The sequence below is a fragment of the Zonotrichia albicollis genome, chromosome 1 (genome assembly GCF_047830755.1).
Source record: "Zonotrichia albicollis isolate bZonAlb1 chromosome 1, bZonAlb1.hap1, whole genome shotgun sequence".
In the NCBI taxonomy this organism is placed as follows: domain Eukaryota; kingdom Metazoa; phylum Chordata; class Aves; order Passeriformes; family Passerellidae; genus Zonotrichia; species Zonotrichia albicollis.
This window is the reverse complement of record NC_133819.1, coordinates 19,827,223-19,846,726: the sequence shown is the minus strand read 5'-3', so window position 1 is coordinate 19,846,726 and position 19,504 is coordinate 19,827,223. Positions and strand designations below refer to the sequence as shown.

General features: G+C 36.4%; 1 protein-coding gene across 3 annotated transcripts in view; it reads left to right on the top strand.

Moving 5' to 3' along the window:
- The window catches only part of MALRD1 (MAM and LDL receptor class A domain containing 1), a 217,159-nt gene that overhangs the window by 29,602 nt on the left and 168,053 nt on the right, over positions 1-19,504 (top strand). For all 3 annotated transcript variants that reach the window (XM_074535188.1, XM_026795148.2, XM_074535181.1), the window contains 5 exons: positions 1,386-1,532; positions 11,423-11,575; positions 11,727-11,832; positions 13,111-13,478; positions 14,933-15,345. In XM_074535188.1, coding sequence (XP_074391289.1) covers positions 1,386-1,532; positions 11,423-11,575; positions 11,727-11,832; positions 13,111-13,478; positions 14,933-15,345 — 1,187 coding nt within the window. The remainder of the gene's footprint in view (positions 1-1,385; positions 1,533-11,422; positions 11,576-11,726; positions 11,833-13,110; positions 13,479-14,932; positions 15,346-19,504) is intronic.

Below are 19,504 nucleotides of genomic sequence, written 5' to 3'. Positions count from 1 at the left end.
TACTTTTTATAAAGTAGAGGATAATCTGAGAAAAAAGATATGCTGTAATCAGACATCTCCCTGGAAGTGTTCCAGGCTATGTTGGATGGGTCTTTGCCCATGGCATACTAGATGATCTTTAAGTCCTTCCCAATCCACACCATTCTATAGCTCTATAATGAAGGCTTTCATCCTTGTGTTACACATTAGCAGCTATGAGAAGTTTGCACTAATTCTGCAAAGTGAGCTCTGGTGGGAATTTCCTGGTACACTTACTATGTAATACCTGCTCACATTCATGTTTGGATGCAGAGGCAGAAGCATAGCATCCTAAATTTTGCACTAAAGAGCAAATTCTGCTGCTTTACCTTTAGGGCAAAAGATTTCTCCCATCATTACTGCTAAATATCTGGCATATAATAAATGTCCACCAAAGTCTTTTTTGTACCCACACTCTATAGTCTTGAAGAGCCAATGGATGGAAATATAAAACAACATAACCTGTCAGACTGCTGCTTGTGGTTCTCTTGATGCTTTTCAAAAATGGCATGGGCACATATGCATTCAGGGGTGATGTTGATGAGTTAGAGCCATTAGGTATCTGAATTTAATATCCAAAAATTTAAAGGCATAATAGAGAACTTCAGTGTTGTGTTTTTAAGGCTTCTCTGATCCCTATATACAGTGGGGTTGTGGTATTTAGAGAAACGTTTTTTTGCTTCAATTATTTTCCTTACAACTCCTTCATTTATCCATTAATCACAAAGATATTGTCTTTAGAAGGGAGGTTTTTTTTAATCCCTGTCTGGATAGAAATATGAGTATTTAAAAAGTTAAGTTAAAGAATATGAAAAGCTGCTCATCATTCCTCTCACTTACTCACTTTCCAGAAATCTACTGAAGAAAAACCAGTAGACCCTGGCTTTTTTCTTCCCCATTCATTGAAATTTGGGGTTTTCTCTAGTGTCCAAATTGAGGTACAGGCTAGTAATGGTGCAGCACCCAATTTTGGCTTCTTGCAGCTTTCATTGTGACCTGAGCACAGAGAGAGCATGGCTACAGCAGAAAGGTTTGGTGCAAAACCTGCACCTGGCTCTCAGGGAAAGAGCAGGGAGCTGTACCAGCCTCTGCCTCTGAGCAGGAGCCTGGCTCTGTAGCACCAAGGTGTATTTGATAACTTTTCACATGAAAGTATGAATATTGTGGAGAGTAAGATTTAGTTTAAGGCCATCAGACATTGAGATCATCTGTGCTTCTTATCAGCTGCAATATAATCCAGTACGCTGCACAGGGGCTGATCTGTTCCTTGTGCTGAGCCTGTTGCTATATTAAAAGAAGATAAAAAGCACTTCTTATAATTTATATACTTTTGGGTTTACTTACATGTCTTTTTCTGATTTTTAAAGGGGAAAGAGAATCTGCAGATGCTAATGTTTCATCTTTTTACTGTCCAGAGGGATTTTTTTCATGTGGGAATGGGCAATGTATTTCGCCTGCTAAATTTTGTGATTTTAAGCCTGACTGCCCAAATAACCACGATGAAACCAAGTGCCGTAAGTGAAAAGTTTGAAATCTATGTTGTTAAGCTCCTGTGACTATGTTCCTTTGTCCTATTTGCAATGCTTTCATGACCTCATAAATCTTGAAATTTAATTAAAAGTAGAAGCTCTCGAGAAATAGTTACTTCACTTTGATTCTGTTCTATGATTTTTCCCCTTTTAGTTTCTGTAGCAACTACTTCACTCTTAGCATTAAAATCAGAAGAAAAGGTTTTGATTAATTATTTATTAGAAGACAGTCCTTAAAAAATAGTATTTTATTTTATAATTCTAAAGCACTGGTCACAGATTTGCATTCAAATTGTATGCTTTATATACTTTAGATGGGAAGATGTCACGGTGGTACTACAGCTGTACCACGAGCCTGGTCACAGACACAATTTAAGCAGAGTCAGCGTCTTCTGTTTGGATGAGCTGTGACTCCTGTCAGGGCCACATGCCTGGGCTTTCCCTGCATGGAAACAAACACGTGGGAAAGCAGAGGGAGGTGATGCATCTCAGAATCCTTCTCCACTGTACAGTCAGCAGGGAGCTTGGAAATGTTTCAGGGTCTCTAATATGCAGCTTCAAAAGTCTTTTTGATTCATTCAGTTTCCTGCTTTGCATAAGAAATCACAGTTATACTTTGCACTTTTCAAAATGAGTCTCTTGCTTTGAATCACCAGCTTTTCTGTAGAACTTGTGATACATTTTCAAAAGAGCTGCCATGAACCTTATTTAATACAAGTTTTCTTTTTAAAAATAGAGCATGATGCTTTCTAGCACAAATGACAGAAATATTGTAGACAAGGTCCTCAAATTATTTTCTATGCCCTGTTATGCATCTAAAAACATAAACTTCTTTAGAGGCACTAATATAATCCAATTTCGCTGTTCATATTTTATGGTTTTTATTTGGAGATTTGAGAGTTGTTGCTCAGATAAACAAAGATCTATTTGACTATTAGAAGGTAAATGAAATAATTACAGCTTCTATGTAATTTCTCTTCAATTTTAGCATTGAATCTTCTTCAGCTAGAGCACTAATATTGAGGATTTTAAGTGTTTAGAAAGACTACTATCCAAAATATACAGAAGCTTGACATATAAAACTGCATTTTTTTTTAGTAGATAACAGTTTGCCTAGCTAAAATCAGAAATTACTATTGAGTGTTCACTAAGCAGAATATCTTTCCTCTTGTGGGCCAGAGTTAAGAAAATTCGGATGTTATTGTAGCACAGCTGAGGCTGGAAGTCATATTTGAAGATTACTTGGTGGTTAAACACCACCCTGCTTGAAGCAGGACCACCAGAGCTGAATGCCCTGAGCTTGACAGATTTGGGTTGTGAATACCTACGAGAATGGAGACTACCCAGCCTGCCAGGACACCCTGTCCCAGTGTTTGATCAACCTTGCATTAAAACAAGTGTCTCTTACTTCTCATTTCACTGGGCACAACTCTGAAGGGTTTTTATTTATTTACTCCTTCTCTGTTCATATTATTAATATTAAAACACTCAGTTTTTAATTCACTTTATGTTTTTTCTACTTTAGTTATGATTACATACCTTATACAGCATTGGGTTATGATAGTCTGGATTTTTCTCACATTACCCTTTTTAAATTCAGGTAAAGGTTATTTGTTCTCTGACAAAATAATAACACTTCCAAATCAATAGTTTAATTAAAATGTTCTAAATAGATTTAACTGCATGCAACTTTTGCTGCACTGGGATAGCAGTGAAGTGGTAGCTTATAATCAACAAAATTAAGATCTGGTTTTTGTGGCCATTTATATTTCCTTTTAACTATTCAGCCTTTTTTTCCATTTCAACATTGTACCTTTGGTTGAAGACAAATATCCAGCTAGGTGTTCCTAGACCAGCCTTAATTACAAGTAGCCTATATGGCAACTGATTTTTTTTCTTTTTCCTCTAATTATATGACTGAAGACTCTGTTATTATACCCAAGTCACATTTGTCAAGACAATACATTAATAATGCCATGCTAAAGGTTAAACTTTGGAACCATTATATTTATGGTGATCTTTGCTCTAAGTATATTGCTGACTTATAAATCATTGTTACTGCTGAGCTGGCTCAATGTGTGCTAGCAGTACAGCTTGTAATGTGGGAAGCAGAATGTAGGTACACAAAGGACACAGCAAGCAGTTTGGCAAGTTGACTGTTTCCAAGCAATAAACTTGCCTTTCAGCACATTAATCTGGTAGTCTGCAGCACTAGAATAGCTCTTGTAATTCTTTTCAAATAGTATTTCATCATCTTCCTGCTTATGTAGTGCATCGTTATTTTCTATATTTTCTTTGCATGCTCCTGGTCTTGGATGCAAGCATTTCATATTTCTCCATTTTCCTTGTTTCTGAACTTGGCTATGCACAGGTTTTTGTTCACCTCTTCCAACTACATTGTTGTTTTCACCAATATTAAGATTTTTTTCCCATGGTGTTCCATCTAATAGTGATTACATGCACCTTGACCTTGTTAATGTTTCTCTCTTTGTATGAGAAGCAGGCAAGGATATTGCATGGGCTTAAAATGTCTTTCCAATTATGCTCCATTTAAATCTTATAATCTTAAATTCCAGCAAGATGATTTAGTTAGATGCTTGGGTCTACTACACCCACTGAATACGCCAGATCTCCATACAATTTTTTTAACTCTCAATATCAATCCTTGAGATATCTCTTGATTTTCACTTCCACTCAAATGAGTACCCTTTTTTTCTGTCAGGCCTGCAAGAATTCAGTTGCAGATTACCCCTTCTGGGATTGACAAAGTATTTTCTCTCTTGAGTGCTGCTGACTATTAGATCACAGCTTTTCTTCTACAGATGAAGAATTTACTATGGCCATAAAGCTTTTATACTTTTTATACTTGACTTCCACGCATTAAAGCAGAGGAGAAATGGGACAGCCTTTTTCAAACTGCAGATTTACAGCAGTGACCTAACACACCTATCACATTGTGTGCTTGTGCTCTGGAAGATGGATGTGCAGCATGACTTCTGTGGTCTACATCCTATGCATTTGGTGTAGTCTAAATGCTCACTTTTGCACCCTAAGAATTATGTTGATGGAATAAGATCAGATTGAAAAGAAATCTGTTAACATAAATATATTCTTGATATTCTGTGTGCCCTTTGTCTATTTCTCCCTTATGCTCTGTCTTATGTGTTTGTTCTTTTTTTTTTTTTTCTGTCTAATTATGGTGTGGATCATCAGGAATAATTATGTGGGTTTCTATATAAAATAAATAAGAAACAATATACATTTATATGAAATATAGCATATTTTTAGAGGTTTATCCATGGTCACATGCTTTGAGGTCCTGACCTTGTTCAGAGTCACTGATGTATTGAGGCATACCTGCTGCAGCACTGACTCACTCACAGCCATAGATCCTTTGAGGTGTACTTTCTCCAGCATGGACTTAGCCTTCAGAGTTACACCTGCTGCCACACAGACATAACCATGGCCACAAGATGTTCCCACTCTGGCATGGGCTGTTCTCAGGCACAGACAGCCCAGGGAGTCCCAGTCCCACGTGGCCTCATCCGCAGGTCACAGTCCCCTTGACTCACGTCCCCACTGGAGTCCCAGAAGCAGCAGTGACCTGGCCATGTGCCAGCAGGCTCATCACCTGTGTTCTTATCAAAATGCTCCAGGCACAGCAGAGTGAGGAGATAAGCAGTCAGCAAGCAGTAAAGGCAAGAAGAAGCCAATGGTGAGCCTCAGGCTCTAATGAACAGTCAGGAAAGCAGGCCCCATGACGAACACAGGAGTGTGCCAATTAATATCTAAACATCAATACAAGCTATAAATTTGATCCAACACATTCCAATCACACTTTTCATTATCTCAAACCCATCAAGCCACATGTGCCAGAAAAGACTGCCATGGCTGATCCCCCAGCTCAGCCCCACGTAGCTGCTGACTCATTGCCCTGGTGGGATGGGAGAGAGAAGCAGATGAGTAAAGGTGAGAAAACTTATGGGTCAAGATAAAGACAGTTTAATAGGGAAAGCAAAAGCCATGCACACAAGCAAAGCAGAACAAGGATTTCATTCATCCTGTGGGCAGGCAGGTGTTCAGCCATCCCCAGGGGAGCAGGGCCCCATTACACATTACAGTGACTTGGGAAGATCAACATCATCACTTGGGATATATCCCCTGATCTATTTCTGAGCATGACACCACAGGATGTAGGCTATCCCTTTGTTCAGTTGGGATCAGCCTTCCTGGATGTGTCTCCTCACAGCTTTTTGTGCATTCCCTCCCTTGCTGGTGGGGCAGTGTGAGGAACAGGAGAGGCCTTGGCTCCATATAAACATTGCTCAGCAATAATTAAAATATCCCTGAATAATCCACACTGTTTCCAGCACAAATCCAAAATATAGCCCCTTATCAGCTACTGTGAAGAAAATTAACTACACCTCAGCCCAAACCAGCACACATAAACACATGGTATTGTTTTGTGTTTTGTTTCATTTATGTCTAAATGAAAGATGCATTTAATAGTTATTATTCTATGGTGTACAATTTAGGGCAGCACAAGCATGCTAAGGCTAGCCTTAAATGAAGTAATTCATAAACTGGACATAATCTATATGTTTGTACACAGTTTTATGTACCTTAATTTGAGTTAGAAGGCAAGTAAAGAGAAGGATGCACTTTATTGGTTCTTAAAACCTACTTTAGTGGCATAATTGTTTAAAGATAAATATTATTTGGTTTCTAGTGGTTACCTTCATATGAGTAATAAAAATCTCCTCAGTATTATAAGAAACATTCCGTATATTTCCCACTTCTGCTCTAATTATACAGTAACTCTTCCTAAATCTCATTTTTAGAGTCAAAACTTCCATACCAAAATGTCTGTCTCATATGCTTGCTACTCTATTTCTGCCAGGCAAATCAGTAATTCTTAAAGGTGAAACGGCAGCCAGATCAGAGAGATGGGCTTAAGTTCAAGGAGTGAAAAGATTGCAGGTTGTAAATTAGAGAAGGTACCTAATACTTGAAGTGCCTAGATTACTGCATAAGAATCAGCTCATGAAAGTTAAATGGGGAAGGAATGGGACTGAAATCCCATCTACAGAGGAAGTAAAATACCTTTGACAGTGGATAAGAAATGGGCTGCAAAGGCTGCATTCCTTGAGCTTGCTGGTGTAGGAGAGAAGATACCAGGGGCTGGAAGAAGCCAGGGCAGGAGGGACCTTGGCTGCTCTGGGGGGAAAACTGGGAGCAGCTGATCAGTGTCAGGAGAGAGAAAAATAATGGAAGACTAAATGTCTGGTAAGAGAGAATAAAACAAGGAGAGAATGAGAATGAAGAATACAAATGTGGAACAGTGATATTTTGGGAGGGATCAGTATAGTATCTGGCTATTCAGTGTCAGAGATCTGAGACTACATGAGAGGACCTGGATCAGGGAGCTGCTTGGGGAATTGAGGTAAGAGAACAAGGATTTCCAGATTTTCAGTGATAATTCGACTGAAATAAGGGGTCACATAAGAAAAGTTGTGTAATAGGTAAAATAGGAAATAAGCTATGGAAAAGAAGAGCATTGAGGAAAGAGCAAGAACATTTTTCCAACAGAGACCACACACACTTTCAGAATTTCTACAGAACCCAGAAGTCATGAATCTAACTTGTCTACTTCTTTCAGCAAATATCTACATAGTATTTTAGGGGCAAAATCTGTGTCTCATTTAATAGTTACTCATTTGGTTTCTAGCAAATTATGCACTTTGGTAAAAAATATTGAATGGGCTTTGGTGGCAGAGAAAACAGGGTGAATAACAAGAAGACCTGAATAGTGACCACTGCATCTTATTTTTGCATAGTTCAGTAAAAAGAAGAACTTTCCCTTCAGTTTTATAGAATTTATTTTAGAATTTTTTTCCCTCTGTAAAAATTTCAATCTTTCTAAGTCCTACAGCTAAGTTAGGAGATATTTAGTGCAGTTAGCTGTTAAAAATGTTGGTGCACAGTGATATCACAGGATTTATTTATAACAAAACCTTTTTAATCTGCATGTTTTGCCTTCCTTACAGGCAAAGCTATTTCTCATTTCACAAGTGATGTACACTTTTGTGTTATGTACAAATCATGTCTGTCTAGTACTAAAAAGCCCACATGACTGAAATCACAAAGAAGTCTATTGCAATTTCATGGCTATTGAAATGGATTTCCCAACAGAATTTAGCAAAAGAAAATGTTCTTCGGTACTTGATTCCTTTAGCCATCTGTAGAGAAAACTACCACATCTATTTGTTTTAAACCTTTATGTTTAAGTGTGAATTTTTTGGTTCTGTTTTTTCAAAATAGTAGCAAATAATATTTGGAGATGGAAATTGAGGGAAGGGGGAGCTTTGCCTTGGATTTTGTAAAGATCAGATATGTTTGATCTTCAAGTAGTGACTTGCTTTTCGTCTTTTGTTTTTTTGTTTGTTTGTTCAGTTAGCAGTTCTTCTTGCTGTTGCTGTTATTTTTTTAACTGTTCTCTAATCAGTTTGTTGCTATAGAAATTAGGCCACAGCACCAGCAAATTATGGTGTTGCTTGATAGAGTGTATACAATGGAATTAGTAGATAGTAGCTGGGATAGAAAATATAAAAATGGGAAGGCAGGTGTCTTTGTACTATAAAGAGAGTCATAATTGTCTAAGATGACTGTGTCCAGAGTTAAACTGGTTCCGAGAACTGATGATAATTATATTTTTGCCATTTATTGCAAATTTTGTCAATTTGCAAAAAATTCCTAAATTTATCTTATAATTACTGTTTGAAAATTAATTTAAAGTTTATTGGGATATTTGACGGTTTAGAAACATTTTTAAATAAAGGAAGATAATATAAACCAGTAATGATGATGTTATCTCTTCACCTGCATTTTTAATTTGCATTCTGTATAAACTTACATGGGCTGAAAGACAAGTAGAGATTTTGGGGGTTGTAGAGATTTAGGAACTTCCATTCTTTAAGAAATGCTGATATCTTAAACAATTGATTTTAAAATACTGTTTTGAGCAAGACTCTTTATTAAGTTCATGTTAGACATCACTCAGCTAACAGAGAAACTACACATCTGATTTGTGAAGGCCTTAGAATAAAACTTCTCAAAACAGGAAGGGGAAAAGTACTCTGCATAAGAGCCCAAAAGAAATCTAGTGTTTTGTGGTAACAAGTCAGCTCAGAGGAAACTGAATGTGTTGAAGGTTTAAAGGCAGCTTGCTCAAAGCATCCACAAAGCAAACCACTCTGAAATGTGATGCTCAAGGATCTCTGATTCCATCTTGACTAGGGAGGAAGAAACGCTAGAAATGCTAGAAACGGTGGTGAAAGGGGCAGCAAAGAAAAATGTATTCATACATTTGGATACCACTAGGGGTTAAACAGCATCAAACAAATGGTTGAAGTATTTTCTAATTTAAAAATATAGAAAAGATGACAAATTTTGCTAGGTTAAATGTAAAAACATAATAAGGATGACAAAACAAGTTTAAGAAACACTAGCAATAAATTCATCAGCATATGAAGAGCAGTCAGCCTGGCAGAGTGCATAGGCTCATGTGAGATTAGAGTATATACAGAGTATGTGAGAACAAAAAACAAAAAAGGAAGAAAAGCAAATAGGAGCAAATAGGAGAAAAGCTAAAGCAAAAGTCTTAAGAGAGAAGGCAGATTAGACTGTGGCGTTCACTGTGAGAGAAAAAACAAAAGTACCCAATCTAGAGATTTTTTGCTGAATAATCTGTCTGAAATTAAACTGCCAGTCAAAGAAGTTATGGGACAAGACAATTAGATAATTGAAGTGTTATCAAGCATCAAGATCCAAGTGCATTTTACCCAGGCTCTACCAGCTTTCTGTATGCTTGTATTTTCCCTAGGTGTTAAATAGCTGGTTTGAGATTTAGTTGAAGGTTTCAGGGTTATTTTATCTCTCTGTACTCATCCATGCTTAAGCTCAATGGTCTAGTGAATCCTTTCTTCTCTGTTTTGTCTGTGTTACAAGTTACAGATGCAAGAAGTCTGGGCTCAGACTTAACAGTTTTATCTTGTTTATTTGCCTCATTTGGTGTAACCATCTGTGTCCAAGGTCTGTCATATACTTTGTGGCTGTTCTCCTGGGAATATGTGATGGTTTCTTCAATTGACTAAAAAGCAAATCAAAAATAGCAGTCCATATTCCCTTCTCATGATATTCTCTCTGGGAATTTTCAGTAATTTCTCTCATGCTTAGGTCCTTGAATATTTGCAGATATATTTTGTCTTCATTTTATTCTATCAAAACTTTCTGTCAAAAAATTCCTTCCTTCTGTTTTTTAGTCACATTTGATTTGTATCATTTTATCATAGGCATTTCTGTCCCACATACACCATATGCAGAGAAAACATATATTTTATTGGATCTCTTAAACATTATTTGTTCTTCCAGATTTGTAGATTGTTTTTTAAGCTAACTGTGGACTTTTAACTGTCAATAATTTACAAACCCTTTTCTTTTTAGAAGATATAGCTATCAATATTACTAATATGCCTCATTAGTAATTTTTCATTATTTCTAAAAAATATGTAAAACCAGTGTAACATAGTTTCTAAAGAGGAAAACAAACAAAATCAAACACAACAAATGGAAAAAACCTCCCATGCTTTCCATAACTAAACACTAATGTAATCTTATTCTTCAGGGGACTTCATATGATTCTGATATGTGTATATTTTACATGCCATACTATGCCGTAGCATAATATGATGACTGAAAGCTGTGATAAGATTATAAAATAATTCTGGCAGTCATGCCTGAATATTTGCTTTATTTGTTCTATGCATATGATTAATAAATTATTTCTTAAAGTCTTTAATTCCCTTAATATTTTCCCTTTAAAGCCTGTTATATTTGCAGGAATAAAAAAAATTATAATTTTGTGATTTAATGAAAATTTTTATAAAATACCAGAGAGAAAAAACTGATGAAAAGGAATTCCTTACTGAGGGAGTTGTGAGTCACTGGAACAGGTTGCCCAGAAAAGCTGTGAACAGCCCATCCCTGGAGGTGTTCCAGGCCAGGCTGGACGGGGCTCTGGGCAGCCTGGTCTAGGGGGAGCTGTCCCTGTCTATGGCAAGGGGTCTGTAACTAAAAGATCTTTAAGGTCCCTTCCAATCCAGACCATTCCATGATCCTGTGTTTATTTACATTCATTCATAAATTACACTCTTCCACTCTTTTTCCCCCCCTGTATTTGTAATATACACATTATCTAAAATATCACTGCTTTTTAAATTGAAGAATTGGAGAATGCAGCTGTATATGCTTTTTTTAGATCTTTTTCACTTCAGTAGTTTGTGTTGCAGAGATTACCAATATCATAGTTTCTCACTCATGCCTGATATTTAACTCCATTCCAGTTATGAACAGAGGGAGGATTTTGTTATTATTAACATAGTTGCTGGCATTTAGGAAAAGAGGGATTTAATTTCTGCCTCCCACAACAAAGCAGATCATGCAGAAGGTTTGTGGCTGCTTTGTGTGCCCAATGCTCTTGCTCCATACCAGGAGGACTGTGAGGTTTGTTTTCAGCACCTCCTTGCCTGCTCTGAATGCTTTGGCTGTAGCACCCCAAGAGAGAAGGATGTGTTTCACTGAGAACAGAGCACATGGCCATGGCTTGGCTGCTCCTCTGAGGCTGCTCTTTTACTCAGCTGTTACTAAGCAAGTTCCTCATGTCTGGTACAAAGCGACTCTGCCTCTCCACACCCCTTTCCTAGACTTACTCCTAGAATATTCATGACATATTCGAAACATTTTATTTACTTTTCATGCTGCAAAGCTTTTTTCGTGATGTTGTATATAGAAATGAAATGTCTCTTTCCTTACTCCAGCTGCTGTGTGTGACTTTGAAAGAGAGAGCTGTGGCTGGTTTGAAGCTATAGATGCAGATGAATTTGACTGGGTAAGAAGCTCCAGCAGCGCTCTTCCACCTGCATTTCAGAAGCAAGCTCCTCCATGGGATCACACCTATAACAAATCTGAAGGTAAGACAAGCCAGGCCTAGAAACAGAGAAGTGGAATAGATAAACCTGCTTCATAGCCAGATTTTAAGTGATGGCCATGAATGCTGTAAAAACCTTTATAAACCCTTTATTTCTTGAGCTGAAGAGTTGCTTTTTTGTTTTATTTTAACAGGTCATTTTATGTTCATTCTGAAGACCAGCAACAGTATTTCACAAATAGCTCGGCTACAAAGCCCAAAATTCAGGCAAACAGGATCAAATTGCACACTGTCCTTTTGGTATGAAATACTTTACATTTAAAATTCCTGGATTATCTCACGTTGCTTCTCTTGGATTGAAATTGAAGTTATAGTTTGAAATAGATACATCTTTCTCTGAAGTATTTATTTATTTTATTATGTCAGCATATAGTCTTCATTGTGAACAATACAGATGTGAGATGAAACACTTGCAGAAAAGTGAAACAGGATGTGACATTGTCAGGCTCTGAGCAAAATTATAGTAAAGGATTGTGCCTGTATATACATGGGCAAATACCACAGTCCTTTTGCTAACAATTCTTTGGTTAATTCTTTGTTCTTTGGTAAATAATTTGAAAATGTGATTTTTTTTTTTAAGAAAAGAAAGGCATTGTGAAAAATCTAATAGGTTCTTGAGTCACCTTGAGTATTCAAAATTAGATTATCCAATTTATTATTATTAAGTAGAAGTTCCAGTGTGAGAATTGGTTCTTTGCTTCCACTTATTTTTTCATATACACAGAAAAAACCAAACCAAACCAACAAAACCCCACAACTAAAATCAACAATCAAACCCAAACAAACATTTTCAGTAATTGTCTTGTCTCAGTCTTTGTGCAAACTTGTCAAAGATAGACAGAAAAAATATAGCTTTGATAATTTGTTTACTAAGGCCAAACTGGTGTCACTGTTTAAATAAAGGTTTGGCCTGACCTTAATAACAATTAAGTGCAGTTTATCCCAGTGATGTCAAATACATCTGCCATAGGACGTGGAACTGTCTTTTTATCCAAGATTCATGTCTTGAAGTTGGATATTACAAGTTGTTGGTTGTATATGTGCTTCTGCTCCCAGTTTTGTTGTACAATTGCCAACCTAAGTATTTGTCAGTTTTAAATGCTGAAGGCTTAGAAGGCAGTATGTTAACAAAAACTAACATAGATAGAGAGCATACTTATGCATTCAGTAGGTGTTCTGTTTTTCCTTCTTGAAACTTTATAATCATGTACTGAATTAAATTTATAAAAAGAAATTATGCATCTGAGTGAGCAGTGTTTGTTGCTGAATATAAAAGCAAATGTGACTCTTCAGTTCTGGGTTTCAATTTAATGAAGTATGCTTCTTCTTTCAAAATATTCAATTCTTGAGACCAGGCCTAGACTGATATAGCAGCCTATCCTACCATCACTCAGAAAATGGATTGGCTTACAGGCCCTGTGGACTTCCTATATATCGCAGAGATACAACAGAAATGATAGAGGTCATTGTAACATTTTCATCATTTGCCCACTTAACATTCTTATTTTATCATTTTAGGTATTACAATTACAGAGAGTCAGTTGGGGCAGCAGAGCTGCGATTGCTTGTGGATGGGCTGAAAAAGCCTACAGTCCTTTGGAGGACATACTACAGCGAGGGAAATCAGTGGCTGAAGGCAGTCATTCAGCTTGGACGCCTTCCACATCCTTTCCAATTTTCTCTTGATAAAATCAGTCTGGGTGTTTATGAGGGTGTCTCAGCGATTGATGATATTAGATTTGAAAACTGTGCTCTCCCGCCTTCAGCATTAAGTTGTGAAGGTCCAAATCACTTCTGGTGCAGAGACACAAAAGCTTGTATTGACAGTTTGTTGGTCTGCGATCTCGTCGATGACTGTGGGGATGGATCAGATGAAGAGAGCTGTGGTGAGTACTCTCCACTATTGCTTACTAACACCACACAAAATTTGACCTGCCAATTCACCCCTGGGCTGAAAGAGCACAGGATTGCTACAGCCAGTAATGATTCCATTCAGTATAGTTAGATATAGACCAGAATGATAATTTTAATCTTAAATGCTTATGATGAGTTAAACTGAGGGTAAATGGAATTCTATCTCCTTTATCCAAAGCCACTCTATTTCTTAATCTTGTGTAAAACATGAACATTGGTCACAAGTTTATTTTAAAAGGGAGGATGTAAAGTCAAGATGCCATCTTTGATTTTACTGACACAAGTACTGATGTACTGATGGACTGAGAGGAGAATCCTAACTCTTCTTCGGACCTACATTCTTCCTATCAAAAAAAAGTTAAAACATCTATACTAAAGATATAAGAGCCATGCTGAACCTGTTTGTCCCTTTCAAAGGAAGCACTTGAAAGTACTGCGGGAGGCTGTGAGTTGTTCCCATTTTTGACATTCACCTTGAGTGCTTGAAGGGTGCTGTTGATGGTTTTTTCCCTGAAGCATGCATTCATCAATTTTAAGAACTCAAGAACATTAATATAAAACAAAATTAACTAGCATTTGCTTTATCACTTCCTGAGGTAACTGAATTATGCAAATCACAATCAGTTTGAGAATGGGGGGCACCTTACATGCTCGAGGTGATATCAGTCTGTGGCAATAATTGCTGAATATCAACTTAAAACTGCTGTAAATTTAAAAGAAAGTGAAGGCTTTCCAGCTTATCTTAGTTTTTCTACTTGGCAGGAATGCCTAGCTTATTTATAACCCATTTTGAGGTCTGTGATGAGGTTTGAGTTGCAGTTTTAAACACCATTAAATGAAACAGCTTTATTTTTAAAAAAATGCTGTAATGTCAGTTACTGCTTATTAAAAGCAGATACAAAGTTGGAATGCAAGTTCACCACTTCTGACACATTTTTTTGTTTTATATTAGAAGTAATCAATACATTTTACCTTGGTGTCAAATAAAAAAATGCAGTTGTGTTATAAAGTCTTTGATTTAGCCTTGGTAAAATTATCATGTTAATATTATTGAGGATAATAAAGATCTAAACCCCAATGTGTTTTTAGGACTACATCTGCCAAGCAAAAATACATTAGATCATTTATCACACGTACCTACAATACAGTACAGTGTGGTTTATTTCATTCAATTAACCTCAATTTTAACTCCTTTGATCTGTTCACTTTCAGTTAAAGAAGTTTACAGTCTTTAATTTTAATAATACATAAAATTAATAACACGGATACTTTTACTCACAGTTATGTTTATTCAATAAATTAAGTACAATTTGACAGGTATAAATTGGAAATAAATATTTGCAAGGGTAAGAAAAAAAAATTAAACCCCCATCCCCTTTTGATACTGCTTTTTTATTTTTGACGGTCTGTTCTCTTTACGTTTCAGACCCTGACCTTCAGTGTGACTTTGAAAATGGGCTGTGCAATTGGGAGCAGGATGTGGAGGATGACTTTGACTGGATCAGAATACAGGGTCCAACGCCCACAGTCAACACAGGCCCATTGAAGGACCACACGACAGGCACAGCCAGAGGACACTACCTGTACCTGGAGTCCTCTGAGCCACGCCAGTTCCAGGATAAAGCAGTTCTGCTCAGTCCTCTCTTCAACCCTTCTGCCCATGGAACCTGTGCTTTCCGCTTCCATTACCATATGTTTGGAAAAGAAGTTTATAAGCTGTCAGTCTTCCAAAGAACTGTGAGCAATGCTAAGGGATGGCTCTTGTGGTACAAGTTTGGAAATCAAGAAAACAGATGGATCAGGCAGACACTCTTCATCAGCAGTTCTAAGCCATTTCAGGTATGATCCTTCTAAGTTCTGAAGTGTTTATTTCCTGCTTCATAAAGCACTGAGAGTATATAAATAACTGCACAATCTCAAAGCTATTTGTAACTGTTTGATCACTTTTGCTTCAAAATATGTTTGTAGGGTTTTTTGAGGAAATATGTAAAATATTTTTGTTCTTGTGGTTATATTGACTTTTCCCACTTTATGCCACTAATTTTAATATTTTGAATATGTGTTTTTAAAATGGATACTAGTTTGTTTTTTCAAGGATTTGGTGAAAAAAATCTTATCCAAATCTACTACGAAATAGTTTGATTCGTTAATTCTGTTCAAAAAAATATCCTCTGCTTCGCCTAACTTTGAAAGGGCTACAATTAACTTTTAATTATATAATACCTGAAATTACATCAATACAAAATGTTTGGCTGCCAGGTTAGACTAAGAGTCAAAAATTTTTTAGAGAAATATATGATTAAAATAAGTTACAGCTATAAATCTTTAGTTATATTTTCCTCTTTTAAATATTGTATATATTATTTAACTATGTGCAGTCTTTTTATTCCAGTTGGGATATTCTGCAGCGTTATTAGAGGAGACATTGGTCCACTCGATTGTCAACTGGTCCTGAAATTACCATTCTCCTTTCCTCCCATGCCATATTATAAAAAAGAAACCTCTTCCACCTTCCTTTTAAATCTGATACCGTGCATTTTTTTCTTTAGATTGTTCATTATTATTTCCCAAACACTAATTTTAAGTAAAGAGGAATTATATCTTCTTTGGAGAAAAAGGCATTAATAATACTGTGGATGCAAAGAGGCACATGGAAGGAGTGTGTTCATTTTCTGCCAAGACCTTTTGTAAAAATATAAAGGCATATAAACATAATGCTATCAAAGCCTCCTTCCCTTCCCTTCCCTTCCCTTCCCTTCCCTTCCCTTCCCTTCCCTTCCCTTCCCTTCCCTTCCCTTCCCTTCCCTTCCCTTCCCTTCCCTTCCCTTCCCTTCCCTTCCCTTCCCTTCCCTTCCCTTCCCTTCCCTTCCCTTCCCTTCCCTTCCCTTCCCTTCCCTTCCCTTCCCTTCCCTTCCCTTCCCTTCCCTTCCCTTCCCTTCCCTTCCCTTCCCTTCCCTTCCCTTCCCTTCCCTTCCCTTCCCTTCCCTTCCCTTCCCTTCCCTTCCCTTCCCTTCCCTTCCCTTCCCTTCCCTTCCCTTCCCTTCCCTGTTTAGTGGTTTATCTGAACAGCTGTAAACCTCCCTGTCCTGTATTTGACCTCCTGAGAGTTAGGAAGGTCTATTCAGTAATTGAAATGTTTTTCACATGTTATTGTTATAGGGTTTTCTGTTATACTTTCATAGTTCTGTGCAGGGAATTTCAAAGATATTATTTTGATCTATTTTGATTTCTCATAGTCATTTTTGAAGGGTGTGAGGTATAAGTTTGATTGTTCTGAAGAAAGAGATCAAGATCTGATGTTCATTGCGTATTGTGTATCTTATAATGGAGTTTGCTCAGGAGTATTGAAGAGAGCAAGTTGCGCTCTGTTTCTACTGTGTTGCCAAGTGCTGATTGCTTTCCAATCTGTCTTTCTCTTTCCAAACGTTCTTTTAAGTGTATAGTACTTAAATACACTATATTTGAAGTATTTCTGCTGAGATGTGCACTAGAACTGCCTCTCAGTTGGTTTTAGGCTGTCTCCAGGCTGTGTAAAAGTATTAAAGCTGTACCTTCTACATTTACTATACTGTGTTCCCAATATCCCATAAATTTAGGGTTTCACTGCTTTCACACCACATGCTTAAATCTTGTAGTTCACCTCAATGCTTCAAATGAGGTGTTTAGATTCACTTGAGAATGGATTTTTTTCATGAAAGCCTAAAAACTAACTAGTCTAAATAAAGATAGAACTTTTAAATATTTTTTTGATCAAAATACAAATCTTGGCTTCATACTCTTCTCTGTCTCTAACCAGAGCATCTTGTCAGCTCTTACAGGATTTTCAGAGATTCCTAGTGAATAGAAAATGTTAGACCCTAGGACCAAAGATTGTCCAAGTCTTTGTCAGTCAGACCTTCATTTTGTATTTTCTCTTCTAAATGTGTGAGATAACCACATATCTGAGATGTGTCCTCTTCCTTTTTCTGCCCTATGTAAATAGATCGTTTGTTGACCCCAGTAAGAGAAATAATCACTATAAATAATAAATCCCTCCAACTCACATTTTCAGTTTATTTGCTAAGCATGAGAAGCCAGCTTTGGGAGTATATGAACAATTGTGCCAACTGCTAGGAAAAGGAGGAACTGTCAGCCAAAAATTCAAAGCAGCAAAAAAAGGCATTTGAGGCCCTCTTGAAAGTTAAATTCTTTTTTGAAAGTTTTGAACTCTATAGGTATGAAACTCTAGGCCCTTTAATTGAATGCCCTGGCAGAAACCCAAAGGCAAGAGCAGAGTCCCTTGGCTCATTCCCACTCCCAATAAGCCTCAGAATCTTAATTTTGTCAAGAAAGCTTTGTTGTGGCTGCCATTAAACCATGGTGACATTTGTTGCTATTCCATCAGATGTTTTACAACAAAGTGTTAGATGTGACGCCATTGAGAACAATGGGAGTAGCTAGAGAAGGAAAAGGTAAATTCAGAGCTAAACTACTTAAACAAAAGGAATGCAGTTTTCTAAGACAAAATTAAGCACCTCTGTCAACTACTACCATTGAGAAGTATTAAAAATAGTCCCAAATGCTTATAAAATTTTTGCAGCTTTATTGATCTAGAGTTTCTCTTCCTCTGCAAATGATATTATCTGCAAGAAGTTATACAAAAATTTTAATTGGAAAAATTCAAGTTAAAATGAATTTCTTATAAACTATTCATTTTAATTCTACAGGATACTTGTTTCAGCATGAAAAAAAACCCCACTGTTGAGTGTCCTTGTCTCTTTACTTGTTCTGCATTTATTTTCATCCTGAGAAGTTTACTTACATGTCTTTTCTTTAGATAAATACTTGAAACGGTAGAAAAACAAAATTCTATCTATGATAGCCTACTCATATTGATGATGAATAGTGTTTGCTTTTATCTTCTTTGGAATAATCATATCTGAAATAGTTTTTCCTCAGAAAAAGGTGCAAAGGTTCTATTTTAACATTTTAAAAAAATTTACTCTCTTAGCTTGCTCTATTTTTTCATATTTCTGATGATACAGAAAAGGAAATGATGATATGTGAAAAATGGCAAAATTCTATATCTCAATCCTTTTGGGTACTGTAGTCTCCTTTTTTTCATGATAGAAATCACATACCTATCATGCCTGTCTTAAGAGACCTAAGGCAACTTTACAATATTGCAGAACATATTAAAAAAAGAATCATTATCTTTATCCCAGTACAGTTATTCCCTTTTTGCTCATGCAGATTATACATTTATCTCTGTAAACAAAGATGGTTATACATCTTTGATACTGCCAAGTGTAAGTAGTACATTAGGGAGTCTATCATCATTTTGTGATGATTTTATAAAGGTCAGTTTTGCATTTTTCTTCATAGACTCCTATGAAATTTAATAATGCAAGTACAATGTTTAAGTCCATGGTTAACTATTACTGCTATATTTGATTTCATTACTAAAAATTTTAGTATTCGAAGTATCATATGTAAAACCTTACTTGTCCCTTCAAATATAAAAGTTTCTCCATTTAAGTGTGAAAAATAAGGACCAAAATCAGAAGAAAATAAATAATGCAAAATAACGTTGCAATTAAGTAGATATAAAATGCATTTGACAATTTCCTATTTTACAAGTGGTTAAGAAAAGTAAACAAAAAATAAACTATAATAATTTTAATCTTTTTATCAATTAAGTATTAACTTAGGAAGTAATGGAATATTGATTGAAAATTAGAATGATGCAGTTTCTATGAATATAGAATAGGACTATGTCCTGTGAACACAAATATAAAACAGCATTCTTTCTCCAACTACTCTTTTATATCTGTTGTGCTAATTAATTTTTTTTAATATACGGGTACTTGTATTATGTATTTGTTATGAGTGACATATCAGTTTCATATCAAATACATATATAGTAAGCATACATCTTTTGCATCCAAGCTCTTGCCATTCGTCTTCTCAAGAGAGATAGGAAGTGCTGAAAGTCGTACTTAGGGTACGGAGCTGGTTG